Source organism: Spodoptera frugiperda, chromosome 7 (genome assembly GCF_023101765.2).
Source record: "Spodoptera frugiperda isolate SF20-4 chromosome 7, AGI-APGP_CSIRO_Sfru_2.0, whole genome shotgun sequence".
NCBI classification, from domain to species: Eukaryota; Metazoa; Arthropoda; class Insecta; order Lepidoptera; family Noctuidae; genus Spodoptera; species Spodoptera frugiperda.
In genome coordinates, this window is record NC_064218.1 from 4126324 (window position 1) to 4144867 (window position 18544).

The 18544-nt window shown below is 35.0% G+C and overlaps 4 protein-coding genes and 1 long non-coding RNA gene across 13 annotated transcripts in view; 2 read left to right on the plus strand and 3 right to left on the minus strand.

Annotated features, from left to right (window-relative positions):
- Positions 1-12036, minus strand: part of LOC118265941 (peptidyl-prolyl cis-trans isomerase FKBP8) — a 14489-nt gene extending 2453 nt beyond the window's left edge. Inside the window, exons 1-6 of the mRNA XM_050695022.1 lie at positions 11874-12036; positions 11543-11737; positions 11059-11202; positions 9107-9369; positions 557-803; positions 34-312 (exon numbers count right to left, since the gene is read on the minus strand). Of these exons, the coding sequence (XP_050550979.1) occupies positions 34-312; positions 557-803; positions 9107-9369; positions 11059-11202; positions 11543-11737 (1128 nt within the window). The 5' untranslated portion in view covers positions 11874-12036. The remainder of the gene's footprint in view (positions 1-33; positions 313-556; positions 804-9106; positions 9370-11058; positions 11203-11542; positions 11738-11873) is intronic.
- Positions 2327-6495, plus strand: LOC126910881 (uncharacterized). 9 transcript variants are annotated; one of them, XR_007705480.1, is made up of 5 exons: positions 2327-3055; positions 4077-4239; positions 4932-5104; positions 5624-5796; positions 6143-6309. It is a non-coding gene; the product is annotated as an uncharacterized LOC126910881 (long non-coding RNA). The 9 variants fall into 9 exon arrangements; XR_007705475.1 differs by lacking the exon at positions 4932-5104 and having other exon boundaries at positions 5451-5796; XR_007705481.1 differs by lacking the exon at positions 4932-5104 and having other exon boundaries at positions 5451-5796; positions 6153-6309.
- A 453-nt stretch (positions 12037-12489) lies between the features above and the next one.
- Positions 12490-14413, plus strand: LOC118266303 (cyclin-dependent-like kinase 5). The gene is made up of 2 exons (XM_035579706.2): positions 12490-13257; positions 13522-14413. The coding sequence occupies exons 1-2, from the start codon at positions 12600-12602 to the stop codon at positions 13758-13760; spliced, it is 897 nt and encodes a 298-aa protein (XP_035435599.1). The 5' UTR covers positions 12490-12599; the 3' UTR covers positions 13761-14413.
- LOC118266441 (heat shock protein 67B1) lies at positions 14039-15493 on the minus strand. Its single transcript, XM_035579903.2, has one exon. It carries the CDS (start codon positions 15409-15411, stop codon positions 14413-14415), a length of 999 nt encoding a protein of 332 aa, XP_035435796.2. The 5' UTR covers positions 15412-15493; the 3' UTR covers positions 14039-14412.
- A 1637-nt stretch (positions 15494-17130) lies between these two features.
- On the minus strand, positions 17131-18252 carry LOC118266085 (DNA replication complex GINS protein PSF3). Its single transcript, XM_035579455.2, has 3 exons — positions 18057-18252; positions 17706-17974; positions 17131-17621 (listed from the first exon to the last, which is right to left on the minus strand). The coding sequence occupies exons 1-3, from the start codon at positions 18145-18147 to the stop codon at positions 17397-17399; spliced, it is 585 nt and encodes a 194-aa protein (XP_035435348.2). The 5' UTR covers positions 18148-18252; the 3' UTR covers positions 17131-17396.
- Between the last annotated feature and the right edge of the window lie 292 nt (positions 18253-18544).

An 18544-nucleotide genomic window follows, 5' to 3' on the forward strand; every position in this document is an offset into this window, starting at 1 on the left:
TTTAATAATGACTTAAATAAACAATAATCTCACCTTGGCTCTACTAGGTTTCTTATCAGGCGTAGCGCCCTTTGGTTGATTGGTACCAAGCATCCGTTTAGCGAGCTTTCGTTCCACGGACCGTTCCCGTGTGGCCCTCTGTTCACATCGTAGGAGTTCCTTCCGGGCCCCCGCGTCCTCAGGGGCCGCGGCTGCAGCGGCCCGCGCTGCTTCCAAAGCCTCGGAATTGCGCCCCATCGAGGATAAAATGCGAGATTTGCGATATAATGCCTTGGCGTTCTTCGGTTGACAGGTTAGAACTCGGGTTACTGCCTGGAAAATAATTGGGACAAGTTTAAATTCTCCTTTTTGAAAATAAGGACCTAGATAACTGATAGCCATTGCAATACAAATAAACCATAATCCATCCATAACTTCACGCCTTTAATCCCCGAAGGGGTAGGCAGAGGTGCACGTTATGGCACATAATGCCAATGTACACCCACATTTCACATACATAATACAAATAATAAACCTAATATTTTCAATCATACAAGTTCATTATTCAATCACCAACCTGTAAAGCAGCTTCGAAGGCTCCAGCCTTTAACTGGGCGGCGGCCATATTGTTATGCACACGGAGTCGCTCCTCTAGCAAGGCCTGAAGTTCAGCAGAAGTTGGTGCCAGGTCCCCGCTAGGTGTGGGGGCGGTGATGCCACCGTCAGACTCATCAAGCACGTCCAACGCACGCCGGTACAGCTGCACTGCTAGGGTTGGCTCACCGCGACCGTACCACCAGTTGCCGCGCGCACGACGTCTGATACTAGACAATGAGGGAGGAATTTAAGTTTATAAATTATAACATTACTAGCTTCTTGTGTCTGTAATGTATTTGGTTTGTGTATTAAAGGTATGCTTGTCACTGAGCTTCTCCTAAATATCCCGAAGAAAGAAGCATAAAACACATGTTATTATGACTTTTAGAGTTGATTTTTCAATCAACAAAATAAATAATTCTTATCTGTAGAATTGACGTTTGACAGTGTTTAGTATGAAAGAATTGTCAAAGATTCAAAATTATTCCTCTGATTAAAATCTGGCGTTGGGGAAATCAGCCCTTAATCATCAAAGGAGTATCTAAGCAGTAATGTACCTACATGATTTCTTTTCACTCTAAAGGACTCATATTAATAAACATTTGTATTATAGCTTTCGTGAGGTTTACTAAATTAATTATAATCTTTTTCGGCTTACTTCCCTAACACACGACGCGACTACAGTTGCCGCGTCGCGTCGTGTGCCGCAAAATGCTGCTCATGAATATGAGTCTCTAAAATGGCTTGTAATTAATCGAGTTCCGTGTCAAACAGTTACATGAATAACACCGAAAAACATCATAATTAATAATTTCATTGAATTTTATAGTTAAACATCTTTTTATCTTAAAAATAACTATTAGCAGTTTTATGTGATATGTCCAGGCTACCCATAGGAGGTTAAATGTTAAGATATTAAATTATGTGTACAGTATAACACTCTATATAAAATGGTCTTACGCAAGACATAATATCAAATCTTTGACCAGTCTCCATTATCACTTCCTGTACCCATGTCCTTCTAACCTAATTTAATTAAATACACAAGCCAATGAATTTAACTAGCAAAGTTTATGCTAAAAATATTCTAATAAAACATATTTAGTAAAAAAAGGTCAGCATCATCCGATGGATTGGTTTTAAAAGAAAATGCGTAGTATTTAATTCATAGTCTCTTCACGGTCGTTTTGTTATGGTCATAAACTCATAACATAATATACATAAATATATCGGAAGAACGTTTTATAAAAATATAATCTTTCCACGCCCTATTAGCGCTAAGAATTTCACTGTCGTAGATAGATTTTAGTGACTAATATGTTTTGAAAATTAATTGATTCATTTAGTATTTGCATACAATCATCCATTTGGAATACCAACTTAGTTTTGGATAACCCATCTCACTTTTTTCGGCAAGTAAATATGGACACTTTGATTTCCTACCGTATTTTTCAAATGGGTACCTAATAATAAGGTGTTGTTGTCAACATCAACCCATTGATTTAGCGGACTTCTGGGGTTCCCCTACACAATAAATAGTAGGTATCCTAGTAGGACTTAACGATATTCGCGGCAAGACTTGGAGCATGAAGCAAATACAAAGACGATATTTCATAACTGAATTGCCCTTTAACATAATGAGTGACACTTTACGGGGAGCCCGATACGTTACAACGACGATGCCCATCTCTATTTTTTTCCATCTAGCGGTCTCATACTTCAAAAACGTGCAAATTTTTATGTGCCACTTTCTGAGCTCTTATACCTGTGTGAACTTGGCACCCGACTTTGGAAATATTGGTATTTTCAATGGTTTTTCGAAAGATTTCGATTAGTAGTGGATAGTAGTGAAGCTATTTTTGTTAGTAGTAATACCGAAAAATTAGAAAAAAATTGTAAAAAAATGTCATCCCCCGAAATTAAAAAAAAATGATTTTTCCGGCTGTTTCTCATAAATGAACGTTAGTAGTGGATTGTAGTGCAATTTTATTCGTTTGTAGTAAAATAGAAAAAAAAATATTAAAAAATTCGTTTCGGAGTATTTTTTTAAAACGATTTTTATTACCTAAATACTGTTTCAAGGCATGTACGATTACTACAAACGTTAAAATTTACTAAAAAGGGTTCGTAGAGGTTAGTAGTAAAAGAATTTTTGATAGTAGTAAAGATACATGTTGACTAGAAGCACTTGAAATGAGTCAAACTCGTTTCGGACCGATATTTGCTGGATAAAATCTGTTTGAAGATAAATTCGACTACTACAAACGTTGGAATTGACTAAAAAGGGTTCGTAGAGGTTAGTAGAGGTTTGTAGTGAAATAATTTTCGATAGTAGTAAAGATACATGTTGACTAGAAGCACTTGAGATGAGTCAAACTCGTTTCGGACCGATATTTGCTGGATAAAATCTGTTTGAAGATAAATACGACTACTACAAACGTTGGAATTGATTAAAAAGGGTTCGTAGAGGTTAGTAGAGGTTTGTAGTGAAATAATTTTCGATAGTAGTAAAGATACATGTTGACTAGAAGCACTTGAGATGAGTCAAACTCGTTTCGGACCGATATTTGCTGGATAAAATCTGTTTGAAGATAAATTCGACTACTACAAACGTTAGAATTGATTAAAAAGGATTCGTAGAGGTTAGTAGAGGTTTGTAGTGAAATAATTTTCGATAGTAGTAAAGATACATGTTGACTAGAAGCACTTGAGATGAGTCAAACTCGTTTCGGACCGATATTTGCTGGATAAAATCTGTTTGAAGATAAATACGACTACTACAAACGTTGGAATTGATTAAAAAGGGTTCGTAGTAGTGAAAGAATTTTCGATAGTAGTAAAGATACATGTTGACTAGAAGCACTTGAGATGAGTCATACTCGTTTGGGAGCGATATTTGCTGAACAAAATCTGTTGGAAGATAAATTCGACTACTACAAACGTTGGAATTGATTAAAAAGGGTTCGTAGATGTTAGTAGAGGTTTGTAGTGAAAGAATTTTCGATAGTAGTTAAGATACATGTTGACTAGAAGCACTTGAGATGAGTCAAACTCGTTTCGGACCGATATTTGCTGGATAAAATCTGTTGGAAGAAAAATTCGACTACTACAAACGTTGGAATTGATTAAAAAGTGTTCGTAGATGTTAGTAGAGGTTTGTAGTGAATGAATTTTCGATAGTAGTTAAGATACATGTTGACTAGAAGCACTTGAGATGAGTCAAACTCGTTTCGGACCGATATTTGCTGGATAAAATCTGTTGGAAGATAAATTCGACTACTACAAACGTTGGAATTGATTAAAAAGTGTTCGTAGATGTTAGTAGAGGTTTGTAGTGAATGAATTTTCGATAGTAGTAAAGATACATGTTGACTAGAAGCACTTGAGATGAGTCATACTCGTTTGGGAACGATATTTGCTGAACAAAATCTGTTGGAAGATAAATTCGACTACTACAAACGTTGGAATTGATTAAAAAGGGTTCGTAGATGTTAGTAGAGGTTTGTAGTGAAAGAATTTTCGATAGTAGTAAAGATACATGTTGACTAGAAGCACTTGAGATGAGTCAAACTCGTTTCGGAGCGATATTTGCTGAACAAAATCTGTTGGAAGATAAATTCGACTACTACAAACGTTGGAATTGATTAAAAAGGGTTCGTAGATGTTAGTAGAGGTTTGTAGTGAAAGAATTTTCGATAGTAGTTAAGATACATGTTGACTCGAAGCATTTGAGATGAGTCAAACTCGTTTCGGAGCGATATTTGCTGGACAAAATCTGTTGGAAGATAAATACGACTACTACAAACGTTGGAATTGATTAAAAAGGGTTCGTAGAGGTTAGTAGAGGTTTGTAGTGAAAGAATTTTCGATAATAGTAAAGATACATGTTGACTAGAAGCACTTGAGATGAGTCAAACTCGTTTCGGAGCAATATTTGCTGAACAAAATCTATTGGAAGATAAATTCGACTACTACAAACGTTGGAATTGATTAAAAAGGGTTCGTAGAGGTTAGTAGAGGTTTGTAGTGAAAGAATTTTCGATAGTAGTAAAGATACATGTTGACTAGAAGCACTTGAGATGAGTCAAACTCGTTTCGGAGCAATATTTGCTGAACAAAATCTATTGGAAGATAAATTCGACTACTACAAACGTTGGAATTGATTAAAAAGGGTTCGTAGAGGTTAGTAGAGGTTTGTAGTGAAAGAATTTTCGATAGTAGTAAAGATACATGTTGACTAGAAGCACTTGAGATGAGTCAAACTTATTTCGGACCGATATTTGCAGGATAAAATCTGTTGGAAGATAAATACGACTACTACAAACGTTGGAATTTATTAAAAAGGGATCGTAGAGGTTAGTAGAGGTTTGTAGTGAAAGAATTTTCGATAGTAGTAAAGATACATGTTGACTAGAAGCACTTGAGATGAGTCAAACTCGTTTTGGAGCGATATTTGCAGGATAAAATCTGTTGGAAGATAAATTCGACTACTACAAACGTTGGAATTGACTAAAAAGGGTTCGTAGAGGTTAGTAGAGGTTTGTAGTGAAAGAATTTTCGATAGTAGTAAAGATACATGTTGACTAGAAGCACTTGAGATGAGTCAAACTTATTTCGGACCGATATTTGCAGGATAAAATCTGTTTGAAGATAAATTCGACTACTACAAACGTTGGAATTGACTAAAAAGGGTTCGTAGAGGTTAGTAGAGGTTTGTAGTGAAAGAATTTTCGATAGTAGTAAAGATACATGTTGACTAGAAGCACTTGAGATGAGTCAAACTCGTTTCGGAGCGATATTTGCTGAACAAAATCTGTTGGAAGATAAATTCGACTACTACAAACGTTGGAATTAATTAAAAAGGGTTCGTAGAGGTTAGTAGAGGTTTGTAGTGAAAGAATTTTCGATAGTAGTAAAGATACATGTTGACTAGAAGCACTTGAGATGAGTCAAACTTATTTCGGACCGATATTTGCAGGATAAAATCTGTTTGAAGATAAATTCGACTACTACAAACGTTGGAATTGATTAAAAAGGGTTCGTAGAGGTTAGTAGAGGTTTGTAGTGAAAGAATTTTCGATAGTAGTAAAGATACATGTTGACTAGAAGCACTTGAGATGAGTCAAACTCGTTTCGGAGCGATATTTGCTGAACAAAATCTGTTGGAAGATAAATTCGACTACTACAAACGTTGGAATTGATTAAAAAGGGTTCGTAGAGGTTAGTAGAGGTTTGTAGTGAAAGAATTTTCGATAATAGTAAAGATACATGTTGACTAGAAGCACTTGAGATGAGTCAAACTCGTTTCGGAGCGATATTTGCTGAACAAAATCTGTTGGAAGATAAATTCGACTACTACAAACGTTGGAATTGATTAAAAAGGGTTCGTAGAGGTTAGTAGAGGTTTGTAGTGAAAGAATTTTCGATAATAGTAAAGATACATGTTGACTAGAAGCACTTGAGATGAGTCAAACTTATTTCGGACCGATATTTGCAGGATAAAATCTGTTTGAAGATAAATTCGACTACTACAAACGTTGGAATTGATTAAAAAGGGTTCGTAGAGGTTAGTAGAGGTTTGTAGTGAAAGAATTTTCGATAGTAGTAAAGATACATGTTGACTAGAAGCACTTGAGATGAGTCAAACTCGTTTCGGACCGATATTTGCAGGATAAAATCTGTTGGAAGATAAATTCGACTACTACAAACGTTGGATTTGACTAAAAAGGGTTCGTAGAGGTTAGTAGAGGTTTGTAGTGAAAGAATTTTCGATAGTAGTAAAGATACATGTTGACTAGAAGCACTTGAGATGACTCAAACTCGTTTCGGAGCGATATTTGCTGAACAAAATCTGTTGGAAGATAAATTCGACTACTACAAACGTTGGAATTGACTAAAAAGGGTTCGTAGAGGTTCGTAGAGGTTAGTAGTGAAAGAATTTTTAAAAGTAGTAACGATTCAAACAGATTTAATCCAGCAAATATCGCTCCGAAACGAGTTTGACTCATCTCAAGTGCCTCTAGTCAACATGTATCTTTACTACTATCGAAAATTCTTTCACTACAAACCTCTACTAACCTCTACGAACCCTTTTTAATCAATTCCAACGTTTGTAGTAGTCGAATTTATCTTCCAACAGATTTTATCCTGCAAATATCGGTCCGAAATAAGTTTGAGTCATCTCAAGTGCTTCTAGTCAACATGTATCTTTACTACTATCGAAAATTCTTTCACTACAAACCTCTACGAACCCTTTTTAGTCAATTCCAACGTTTGTAGTAGTCGAATTTATCTTCCAACAGATTTTGTTCAGCAAATATTGCTCCGAAACGAGTTTGACTCATCTCAAGTGCTTCTAGTCAACATGTATCTTTACTACTATCGAAAATTATTTTACTACTAACCTCTACGAACCCTTTTTAGTAAATTTTAACGTTTGTAGTAATCGTATATGCCTTGAAACAGTATTTAGGTAATAAAAATCGTTTTAAAAAATACTCCGAAACGAATTTTTTTATTATTTTTTTTTCTATTTTACTACAAACGAATAAAATTGCACTACAATCCACTACTAACGTTCATTTATGAGAAACAGCCGGAAAAAATATTTTTTTTTAATTTCGGGGGATGACATTTTTTTACAATTTTTTTCAAATTTTTCGGTATTACTACTAACGAAAATAGCTTCACTACTATCCACTACTAATCGAAATCTTTCGAAAAACCATTGAAAATACCAATATTTCCAAAGTCGGGTGCCAAGTTCACACAGGTAGCTCTTATAACCTATCTACAACTTTTTAACTTATAGGTAATGTATAATGTCATTGGGCAGGGCCTATTTGTTTTGTAACAGTGCACAATCACATTATGGCATCTCCTCTTCATAGTCTTCATGGTCACTACCGTACATAAGGTGTCCATGCCTTTTTCTTTAAGGGGGTAAAATCATCCAATGACTTCGCCTTGGGCGAGGCGAGAGGGAGTGTCAGGGTCTTACTGACTAAAAACCACCCCGTTACTCATGCTTTTCGAGCCGGAGCCCCGGTAAGCCCGCTGGGTGATCTGCACCAAGTGACCATGACTTAGACTTTACTAAGCACAGAAAACCCAAGATCTCATCATCTCAAGCAGTCACACTATTGACCGCTAAACCAAACTAACAACAAAAATAATCAATCAATAACACTATCAAAAAACAAAACATATCAACATATTGCCCTCGATATAAACCAAGACAATGGCTCACGTTTGTCAACGTTAAAACGTTATTATGTCAAGGTTCCGATATCTACATCAAACCAAGTTTTATGTAAATATATTCAGTGACGTCATGTAAAGACAATTCGTAGCATAACATATATGATTCGCTTGATATTAAGGTCTTCTTGGCTGCTTTTGGCTAATATTGGAACGCACGATTTTTTCAATGTCACGTTTGTTTTTTATCGAGAATCGAGACTATGTATCGATGCTGGTTCTATGGATATCAACAATATGTTTTATCTAACAATCGAATTGAATTAAATGTTGTCAATTTCAGAGGAGAAAAATAATACTTTCCGTGTCTCCCAAATTTGTTTTTATCGGCTAGGAAAAATGGTAAAACTCCAGACAATAATGGAATTAATTACTTAGTGAGTATAACGACCTCCGGTCGAGGTCGAAAGTACGCGAGTGAATCCAAAATAACGCTATATTTTTAAAAACTTACTAATAACTGTTTTAATCATTACTACTTCACATATTTTAGTCGATAGTTTGATACTAACACCTAGTTATTTCCGATGCGGTACTTATCGGAAATAATTCACATTTTAAATATATGACATTTAATCCTTAAGTACATAGATTAAATAACGCATTAAGCATGCAAAGCTATTATCTGTAATCTTATAATTTCAGGCATTAAAATCGTTGTTCGTACAAAGATATACTTAAAAAGGTCAATAACCTACGTGACCAGTTAGTATTTAAGTGTTGGGTACAACAACCCGCGAATTTGAGGAACGTATTATTTTAAGAATACCGGTTCACGATATTTGCAATATTTTTTTACAAGTAAACATTGATTTTTGCATTCGCAAGCCGCGAAAGGCTTGTGTCATTAGACTATCAGACTTGACTATGCCTATGCCTATTTAAATAGCGTTTTCTGATTGGATATTTGTTTTTTCAATGAATATTTTGCGCACAATTTATGATAGCACTGAGGTTGATATTTGATATATAGCATTACTGCATTAGCAATAGAATTTGGCGTTCTGCCTTTTGCCTACTCCCATGGGAGACAGGCGTGAGGTTATGTAAGTATAGCAATAGAATCTCCCCTCATTCAGTTATTGCAGCTGAAGAAAAGTAGATGTTGTTTTTTTTTTTTGCAGCTGTACAATAACTAGGTATAAAACTGTAAACAGCTATTCTGCTTTTACTGTCATTAAGGCATTTTAAAATGTCATGTTTAGTCACCAAAAGACATTTTTTTACATCAGATTAAAAAAAAAACAATCACTTAAAACCTTCCACTTACCCAGTTTCCATCCTTTCAGCAATGGGCAAGGTGTCATGTTCAGGTTCCTCAGCCCAATCATGGAGTTCCACTCGGGCTTCCAGCCAAGTATCCCCGTCGATCACTGGACCTTCATACTTTGGTCCGTCAGTCTCTCCAATCAAACCGAGGCTCTCGCCCGGCTTCAGTCCAACTTCACCATAACCAAACCGTGGTGCCATTTGAAGAAGGCATACCTCGCCTTTGTACATCATTGTTACTGCTAAGTCCAGTCCTTGTAGAATCTAAGAAAGAAATAAAGAAATTATTTATTTGCAAAAAATGTAGGTAACAGATATGATGTTATGTAACTTATGTAGAATCCCGATACATTTTGCCTTACAGCATGCAAAATTATTGACTTATGAATACATTGCCAAGTTGCTACAAATCCTGTTAACATTTTTATAATTATATGAAATTGAGATACAACTCAACATTACATAATCATTATATTAAAAACATACAAACAAAAACTAATGCCTTTGTCTAGGCTTAAAATACAGAGATACCTATTATATACTTTGTACTATACTTGTACACCATTACTATATAGTATAAAACAAAGTTGCTTTCCCTGTCCCTATGTCTCTTTGTATGTTTATATCTTTAAAACTACGAAACAGGTTGATTCGTTTTTTGTTATAGACTGAGTGATTTAAGAGGAAGGTTTATATTATGTAAAATACATGCATAATATATCATCATTGCACTCATATTGCTGGGGTGGGACAACCAGCTGGAGTGGGATATAGGACAACAACAAAAATAGTGTATACTTCTTTCAGTTCATAACTTTTGTGAATAATCATTTAAAAAGAAAGAACTGTTTAGCATAAGCAATCCATTAGCCTAAGGCCCTAGGGGTTACAGTTCAATACACATGATTAGAGAGCCTTTGTTAGATTTTTTTCAATCTATCCTTTCTGACTCTCATAGATCATATCTGATATGAGAATCAAAACATCTTTTTATGCACATAGTTTACATTGTTCACAAAAGAAAAGGTCTATAATGTATCTTTGTGTGTGGCTTGTAAGAGTAAAAAATAATAATAATGTTTATATGCTATTTTACATACTTTTGTAAGTACAAGCACTTTCTTTGTCCCATTTTGGCATGTTTCCACTTTTGTAAAAGACACTAATTAAACAATTAATTACTCAGACTGCTATATAAATAGATTAGAGAAAATACTAAGTAATTCATAATTAAATTACAAATGATGTCAATATAACATAATATATGTACATTGACATAAACAATAATAGCATGTAATACTAACAATTACGTACATATATTATCGTTAGAACAATAATAATAGAACAAAATGTGTCATTACTTGGAAAATTGATAAGATAAGGCCTTTCAATCCAGCCCTGATTGTTAACGCAAAGTTTTAAATATTAAGTGCTGTACCTGATACACAGATGTAAGATTAGATAGTCAATGTATATTGTTGCAAAAATACAAAGTCAATAACTGATTATAATGTTATAATTTGAATATGAAATGCATTTTCTTCTGCATTTTTCTCGATTTTGTTATAATATAAGTGCAAACTGTGTTGTTCCAAAAAGTTTTTTTAGAATAACAATGGAATTTGTTGTCTTGCTTCTTCTTCTCCATTTATTAAATTACAATTAAATAAATGCTTTGTCTTTTGACTTTATATTGTTTTCAAAATATATAAATACCTAATGAAATTATTGTTTTTTTATTTGTAGTTATTTATTCCTATTACTAACATAGTTTCTTAGAACCAATGAATAAAGATGCAACAACTGATTAAAACAGCAAACAAATCAAATTAAAATCTCCATTAATTTTCAAATAACTACAAAAGATAGTTTTAGCTTTCTCTTATTTGTTAGTAGTAAGATAGCCCTTTAGATGACCATTTTAAAGCATAAAATATAAAGGAAAGTACTCACTTCATTGTCTCCCAAGTAAATTTTAACATGATCTCTTTTTTCAACCACATGATCAGTATCTTTAATTTTGACCTCATAACTAATTCTGCATATATCACTTCTGTGGGCTCGCAAACCATTTGATTCTTCACCAACTTTTATTATCTGAAATATAAATAAAATTTTTAAACACAAACCTTTTAAATAATATTGTTTTTACAGCAAGAATACTTTGCTAAACAAAGGAAAGAATGATTGGTTGGTAAATAGTGATTTCAATTTACATATTTTTACATATAAGCCATCAGAACTGCCAATCGAAAATACTAAAGAAATCAGTTTCACCAAATACGCAAATTAGCAATACGAAATATTCATGAGCATAGACAGGGATGTTTTAACAGTTATTTTTTTATAACAATGATATTCTATTATAGGGTTTGTGAGTAAAAATATTAATATGTAAAATGTAATGTCGTGATTCGTAATCACATTCTTGTCTGACCTTTTTAAGTAGCGCGCCTGACCCTAGGACATCTTGCCACTCATCAGTTTTTGTTTCGTCCGTATCCGACTTATCTTTGGCAGCGGCTGCCTCGGCCAGCTTAGCCTCCTCGATCTCCTGAGCTGCCGCAGCTGCAAGATCCTCGAACGAACTACTCTCCGACTTGTCCACCAAAGTTCCTTCGCCCTCACTCATCTGCAAACATGCGCTCGTGATTATGTACCCATCGTCCACTAATACGTAATAATGTTTACCCTTTTCGCGCAGTAAACAGATTTCAACAGATTTTAGACAACAATTCAATTTTATTAAATAAATACAGTAGACTCACCTTAACAGTTCAATATTTCGAATTGAATAAATTTAGAAGTCCTTCCAAAATAATAATAGTGATTATGACAATTCAACTTTTTGGATTTGACTTGACTTTTTGTGAATGAAGTGATTTGATTGCTCATTGAATGAATGTTATTTCATATTTGACAAAAACACAACGCTGTTCCGAACAGTGTATTTTTATATTTTAATTTATTTTAAGTCATATAAAAATTTAGAGAATATTGTTTAATAAAAACTAAACTTGATATATTGGTTGGTAATTTAATGTAACTTAATGATTTTAGTAGAGTTAATTTTTTTTTTTTACTTTATGTAGAAAATTACTTTTTTTGTTCATAGGTTTTGAACGTTAGTGTCGTTTACGAAGATTGATTAACTTATGCAAAAAGATGAAGTGTTACCTAAAAATATATTTTTAACCACTTTTCAAAGTAATATGAAGAACCAAATAAATAGCTTTTTATGATAAGTCTTTACTAAGTAAATAAAAATAAAAATGAATCTTAAATACTATTACTGCACGAAACAAAAAATACAACATTTGTATTTCTGTCTCATTACGAACTCTACAAACTGAAGAAGCTGTCAAAATAAATCATTCTTTTGTCAAAAGTGACATTGAGCTTATTGAAAGGAGAGGGGAGCGGTTTACCTATTTCAGTGAGCGGAGAATAAACAATCGATTTTATACTGCTTGTATACTGTTTAAAACAAAAATATGCAGAAGTACGAAAAATTAGAAAAAATCGGCGAGGGGACGTACGGTACTGTATTCAAGGCTAAGAATAAAGAAACACATGAAATAGTAGCTTTGAAACGGGTGAGGTTAGATGATGACGATGAAGGAGTACCGTCCTCCGCTTTACGTGAAATATGTCTGCTGAAAGAACTGAAGCATAAGAATATAGTCCGGCTGTACGACGTCTTGCATAGTGAAAAGAAATTGACACTTGTATTTGAACACTGTGATCAGGATTTGAAGAAATATTTTGATAGTTTGAATGGTGAGATAGATCTGGATGTTGTGAAGTCTTTTATGTACCAGCTGCTCCGTGGACTAGCCTTCTGCCATAGCCACAATGTCCTGCACCGAGACTTGAAGCCACAGAATTTGTTGATAAATAAAAATGGCGAGTTGAAATTAGCTGACTTTGGGTTGGCTAGAGCCTTTGGGATCCCTGTGAAGTGTTATTCCGCGGAGGTTGTGACTCTGTGGTACCGGCCCCCTGATGTTCTGTTTGGCGCCAAGCTGTACACGACGAGCATCGACATGTGGTCTGCTGGGTGTATATTTGCTGAGCTTGCTAATTCTGGGAGACCTTTGTTCCCTGGATCTGATGTCGATGATCAATTGAAAAGGATTTTCAAGCTTCTGGGTAAGTTGTAGAAACTGATTCATGTCCCTATACTTTCAGGTGCAATGTTAATTTCTTATTACAATGATCTTAATTAATTTTCTTCTTCAAATTGGAATTAAGAAAATAGTAGTTGGTGTAAAAAAACGATTAATAATAATTGATTTGTAGCTGATTAAGACAAATCCGTTACATGTGTATAATTCCAAATTGAATTATAGGTCTTCCTTGCTAACAAGATGTGTGCTGACAGCTTATTAATCTCATTTATGCTACAATTTCCAGGAACTCCAAATGAAGATACATGGCCTGGTGTGACACAGCTGCCTGACTACAAGCCCCTGCCAATATACCAGCCTAGCTTAGGGCTGGCACAGGTAGTGCCTCGTCTCCCAGCACGAGGCAGGGACCTCCTTGCCCGTCTCCTCACCTGCAACCCAGCCTTGAGGATGCCCGCCGACGATGCCATGGCCCATGCCTACTTCCATGACCTCAATCCATCAGTAAAGAATGACCGATGTTAACAATCAATACGTCCGTACCGCTGCACCTCAGAACTACTGGTTAGTGATAAAAACAATGATGTTGATGCGGTGCAAGAGTGTTGTGACGAAGAAACTTAAATAGTACATAAGGACAATGACATGTTGTACGTATAGTGGACCCAGTGAATTTATAAGTGTAGTTGGTGTGATGTTTGCATTTGTTTTGTAAATTATTTTGTTATGTTTTCTTTTTTGCTGTAATTTTATGTGTATTTAGCTAGCGCTAGGGGGTTATTTATTACAGAAGAAAACTAGTGTTTATTCAGTTGTCAATGCTGTTGTAATAACATAATCAATTGTTGACATGCAATAACCTTGGCCTCAGTTACGTCAAGACTACAATATTTATCTTGAAATTACTTCAAAGTAGGTTCACATACTTTTGATATTAGATTTCCATGATCTCATTGTATAATGCTAATTTATTGAATTGATATTAATATGCTTCACCAAAGTGAGATTTATTTAAAAAGGTAATGATTTTATCTACATTTGAAATAAAAATGCTCTTGTTATTAAATATACAAATCAATTACTTGTACTTAATATTAAATTAAGGTTTGAATTTGTAATAAACGTAAAATCTTTTATAGTCAAGTAATAAACATTAATAGTAAAATACAAATAACTTTTATACATTTTCTGCGGCTTCCTTTAACTCTGCACTAATGATATCTGTTACAAATTCCCCCATCTTCCCACTGGCCTTCATGGTGGAGTGCATGGAAGAGGAGGACTTAAATGACGAAGAACTCTCTTCAATAATCGTTTTAGACATATTAGACATAGTTTTCATTCCACACAGGTCTGATGTAGAGGCTAAACTCTTTTCGCCAATTTTTTCTGTCAATCCAGACATTCCTAAAGTTGATTTAGCAAATGATTCTTCAATCTTGCTTGCAGTGGCACCAATATTCTTCTCATCCTTTTTCTCAGACAGTCCCTTAAGTTCAACAACCTGTTTCGACGAAAACTTATCTCCATTAGTCTCCTGAATTGTCTCTTTGAGTAGTTCTGGCTTTAACAATCGACTATGTTCTTCTTTAAGCATTATTTGAGCAGTCTTGTTACGATTCATGTCTTCTGTATCCTTAATATTTTCCTTAACCGAATTTTGTGTAATTTCTGAAGTCATTTTGGTTTCGATCTGAGTCCTTTTCGGTGTAAAGCCACACATTTTAATTGGTACAATTTTTTCTTGTTTCTCGCTAGCGGATTTCTTTTCGGCGACTATGATGAGGATGCCATCTGAGGACATGGATGAAGTGACGTTCTCCCCGGGGCAGTGATTTGGCAACGCGTACCGTCGCCTGAATTGTCTCGAGATGTATCCATGTGCGTCCGGCCGGTCTTCATGTTTTCCTTCAACTATAATCTCATTGTCCGTCACTCTCACACTAATTTCCTCCGGCTTATAATGTTGAACATCCATGGTGATCTTGTAGTTCCCTTTGTCATTTTCTATTGTTGATCCGATTTCTTTGGCGATGCTTTGTTTGCCCATTAGCCTCCAAGGACGGAAGTAGCTTGAATGGGTGTCATAGAATGGGCACATAAATTCTCGTGATGGCATACACATGCCGAAGTGGTCGTCTGACCAGCGAGCTGGACACAGTCTCGGATACTCCATGCTGAGCGGATGCGATGCGCGACGTGAGAATACAAGTAAACAATCGGAACGACTGAGTTAGATAGCACTGCCAAACGCTTTTATATAGACTACCTACTTCCTATAATAAAACATGTATGGTTGCCTCTTGCTAGATATAATTAATTTTAAATCGAACAAGCTGATTCTTATGCACGCCACACATCTTGCGATTTAACTGTGCAGTTTTAACTGTACAGTTCGACTGTACTATTAAAACTGCACAGTTAATTCATAAATGTGATAGAGTGCATTATGGTTCTTTTATCGAGTTACAGGTGTCGTCGCCTAGAGTATCCTCTTTTATCCATGATCCTAACCGTAACTGCACCTACTCACTTAGCAAATCAGTTTTAGTAACCAAATAAAAGTGAGGAAACATTGAGGGTAGGTAGTCACGCAATTAACCTCACCTTCTGCTTTATAAAAAATATTTATAAGTAAACTTTTCTAAGAATAACTATTTATACTAATGATTATTTTTACCGACTTCAAAAAAATGAGATTCTCAGTTTGACCTGTTTGCCTCAACCTATTTTGATACGGTTTTCAGGATCATATTTTTCCAGATTTAAGAGAAGGTTTTATGGATATTACCTGACTTAAAAAAAATGGAGGCGGTAAAGAAAATTGAAGGCGATTCCCTTTTTTAAAAAAGTTTTATTAATTATAGCGATTTAACATATACAAAAGGCTCACCCCTAGGAAACAAACATCGACACCAGTCATTGACGGGAGCTCGAACTTTCTCATCTATATAAATAGCGCTGACATTCAGCTGCAGTTCCTCTGTTCCAATCACATTATTATTAGCCTCGTGATCGAATTTCTGTTCGGTAATTAGGCGTTTCCTGTTTACTATTTGATAGGACATTCGCTCCTTCAATAAGTATTGTAGTGATCAGGTGTGGGTCAATATTGAGATAGGTAATTTACGCATTCTCAATTGAATGGGACGTACTTACATACATAATACAGAGACAATGGAATACCAATTGTTACGAATTTTACGTACCTCTTTCGCTTCATCAACAATCACTGAGACCAAAGAGCCATCAGACCACCACAGATGAGGCCCAGCAGGGCTGATGCCTGATCCGGAGCTGCGTACTACCTAGCAGGTTTAGCGGGGCTCCGTGTCGAAAAACAGGAGTAGGAGCGAGATGGTTTGTAGTCAATAAAAGTCTGACTCTTCTTCTGGCCTCGCCCAAGGCGGGAGGAAGTCAGTCATTGGATGTATTTAAAAAAAAAAGTTGTTTCTTGAGTGAGTACCTATTAAAAAAAATGCAGATAGCGCGGCCGTTCAGTATTTAGGTTGTTGGCCAGTATTTAGATTGTAATACTGCCGCAGAGGCTGGGTAACCAGAAACCTGTTGCGGGTTTGTTTCCCGCGTAGAGTAACTTTGTGTGGTCAACCAATCCTTAAAAATAGACTGTTATAGAGTGTCATCCATTGATCACAATCCCTAACCCATTGGTTTCAGGAGCAATAGCATAGAATCGGAAATTGTTTCTGGTATATGACAATACTACCCAAATGAGACTCCTAATAAAACTGATAAAAAATTAGTATGAGAACATTATAAATATAGTAATGCTCTTCAAAGACATTGGTAGAGATGAATTTAAATTGTAAAAATATGTGCATCAGAAGAGTATTTAACAACTTTAACCCTAAAATTAGTTGGAATAAAACAACAATTTGTTACATAATTATATTACTATATTCATTCAACATCTTCCAATCAGTCATTGTTATATCTCATTACAACATCTTATTAATTACTAAGGCAAAAACACTTCTTTACTTATTAATCAATTGATAATTTTTCTTCTTACAATAATATATTTATTAAGATTACTGTCATTTAACTACTGTACAAGCAAATCAAGTATACAACAACATTTCATAAGGAAAATCAAAACAGTAGTCTTAATTTATATTTATTATAGTTCTAAGTTTGTAATCAATGCATCTCCATTTCAGCTCTTTTCCGTTTTCTGTGGTTAGCAACCATGTTTGCAGTAGTGAGTATGCTGTCTCCTCTTTGTAGCCATTCTGAGAGGGCTTTCTCAGTATTGGCAGCTGCTGCAGCCTGCAGTCGTTCGCTGACTGACAGAGGCTGTATAGCCCCCACTGAGTCTGTCGACACACTGGCTGACAACAGCATCCTGAATCTTTGTCTGAAGGTCTGAAATAGATATATAAGGCTCTTTAGTAAATAAAATGTTTAGGATGATAGTCAAAAATAACGAATTTAAGGACCCAAACTTACATTGATAAGAGTATTGGAAACTTCCCCCTTGATGTCATGCTTTGCTATGTAACATCCAAATTCATAGAAATATTGACTTAATTTGTGCATATCTACGGTACAAGCATCAGCGTTTAGAATTTCTCTATACGAATCTTTATAAATTTTTGGTAAATCCACCGCAACCAATGGCGGTCTTCTTGAGTGTAAAGATTCAGCTAACCACAGCGGTATTTCTACATTTGTGCCAGCTTTCAAATCGTCTTCTGAGGCCGATGGATCCAAGAAACCTGAAGCAAGTAAATTTATACTTAATTTTATCCTAACCAAAAGATAAACTAAACTATGGACATAGGTACACAAAATCCTAACCCATTTTTGGTAAATCATGAAGGAATTTACATGGAATTTTCTCATTAGTAACTAAGATATCCGATATTGAAAGATAACCACTATTCTCCATTTTTAGCAGTGAACTAAATTGATAAATTAAAAGTTTTATTTCTACAAAAACAAATTAAATTCGGCCGCTTAAAATTGACGCTATTGACAGTTCTAAACTGACACTTTACACAACTGTCAAATTACGGTACAGATTATAAAAATCCAGTCATAGAGCAAACTCACTACTCTGCAAAGCTGGCTATGCATCACGAGATTAAAATCGACTAAACTTTTTCCATTCAACATAACAAACAATTTGAATGTACATGGTACGTAAGTTTCAAATCTTTCATAAGAAATCTCGTGTTTAAAAATTACCCATCCTAATTTTTAAACAATTTCCAAGAGTATTTTGGTGAATGATTCGTACGGAAGTTTAAATTTCGTGCGATATTAAACCTATTTAGTTTAATCGA